At 56.6% G+C, this 1,907-nt stretch overlaps 1 protein-coding gene across 1 annotated transcript in view; it reads left to right on the top strand.

Annotated features, from left to right (window-relative positions):
- CUNH9orf142 (chromosome unknown C9orf142 homolog) overlaps positions 1-1,907 on the top strand; it is an 11,671-nt gene that overhangs the window by 7,858 nt on the left and 1,906 nt on the right. The window contains exon 5 of the mRNA XM_019510445.1: positions 1,360-1,443. Coding sequence (XP_019365990.1) covers positions 1,360-1,443 — 84 coding nt within the window. The remainder of the gene's footprint in view (positions 1-1,359; positions 1,444-1,907) is intronic.

Genomic DNA, 1,907 nt, shown 5'->3' with positions numbered 1-1,907 from the left:
GGAAGAAGTGGGAAGACAAGGCAGCTTGCATCATCCCTGTGCATCTTGCACACGTGGGGCAGGAACAGAACTGAGTTTGAAAAGGGGCCCGACCCAGCCATTGCAGGTGTTGCTGTGAGCCAGGCAGAGGGAAGGTGAATTACTTGTGCCACCTGGGCAGTGACCAGAACTAACCTGCACCTCCTCTTGATACACACCTGGGCTGGGCTGGGCTGGGTTGATATTGTGCAACCAAATACTCAAGTCTGTTGTGCAACCGGACACTCAAGAGAAGGGAAGTTGCCTTCTGTCGGAGCCCTGCATGGGTCTTTCTGCTGTAGGAGTAAAAACCAACATGGGTTGGTGAGGAGGTGCTGGGTGTTTGAGTAGAAGAAGGGAAGCCCAGAGAGATCCTTGCTGCCCAAGCATGTAAGCCAGGGGTGGGCAATTATTTAGGCCCACAGGCTGGGTCAGCATACCCTCCCCTTCTTCACCCACACCCCTGCAACAACTCGCCAATTTCCCTGTGTAGGTCGGGGCCACAGGCTGGCTGGGAGTGGTGTTCAGGAGTGGGAGGGGCAGGTGAGGCCAGGATCATGGGGCGGTGACAGCATGGGGCTGGGGCCTGGGGCCCAAGGCAGAGCTGTGATCTGCTGTCCACATGCCCCTGCGATGGGGGGCTATCTAGGGAACAAATCGCGGCTCTGCCTCGGCCCTGCACAGTTACTGCCCCAAGATCCCAAGGTCTTCCTGAAGACTGGCCAGGAGCCACACGGGCAGCGTACTTTGCCAGGCGGATGCAATCAGATTGCCCTGCTTGCATGGCTCTCAGAGACCCTGGGATCTTGGGGCAGTGACAGTGTGGGGCCGGGGCAGAACTGCGATGCACTCGGGGCATGTCCCTGCTCTCAGAACTGGGGCTCTGCCCTGGCCCTGCACTGTCATCACCCCAAGATCTCGGTGTCTCCCTCCTGCTCCTGAGCTAGGTGGGGCTGAAGGACCTGCCGCAGGCCAGGCAAAATCACTTTGAGTTGGACCTGGTCCATAGGCTGTATTTTGTGCACCCCTGGTGTAAGTGCATGTATGTAGCTGGTGCCATGCAAATGGTGACCTCAGAGGTCCCTGTCCTGGGATGCTGGTGGCCACACACAGCAATAACAATGAATCCCCTGTGGGCATGGGATGGAGGTTGCGGGACTGTGAGCCCTGGGAGGAAGAGCAGGAGTTTGCTCATGGAGAGCATAGTGTGTATGAGGTACAGCATCACTCGGCTTCCTTTCCTCGCTGTACTCCTGCCCTGGGTGACACAGGCCTCTGCACCTGGAGCAGGACTTGCCAAGAGCCTTATCTGATGTGGTTGTTTCTGTTTGCCCTCTTCAGCGGCAGAAGGTGCTGTTACGGTTGCTGCTGCTATGTGCAGCCCTGAGAAGAACCAACCCAGAAGCCAAAAGCTGTTGATGCCAGGTAGGGAGCCGGGGGGGTGGGTAACCTAGATGCCAGGACTTTGCTGCTCTGCCTGCAGCTTGCTACTTCTGCAGTTGGATCTGGGCACTGCAGAAGACTCCGAGAGCCATGAATTTGGCACCCTTCCTTAAATGCAGCCTAGTCCCCCACCGTGATTTGGTGCTGGGGGCTGCAGAGTCCTTCAGATCAGTAAATGATACAATGTCTGCCATGACAATGCACCTCCCTGCCTTGTCTGTGGGATGCACCACCAGGCAGGTGAACTGGCCAGTATTACCCATAGTTTCATAGTTTCTAGGGTCAGAAGGGACCTGAGCAGATCATCTAGTCCAACCCCCTGCCATGGCAGGAAAGAGTACTGGGGTCAAACGACCCCAGCAAGGTGTTCATCTAACCTCCTCTTAAAAACCCCCAGGGTAGGAGCCTGCACCACTTCTCTTGGAAGTTGGTTTCAGACCCTAGCC

This window comes from Gavialis gangeticus, unplaced genomic scaffold (genome assembly GCF_001723915.1).
Source record: "Gavialis gangeticus isolate Ggan-Ray unplaced genomic scaffold, GavGan_comp1, whole genome shotgun sequence".
NCBI classification, from domain to species: Eukaryota; Metazoa; Chordata; order Crocodylia; family Gavialidae; genus Gavialis; species Gavialis gangeticus.
This window is presented reverse-complemented; position numbering and strand designations above follow the sequence as displayed.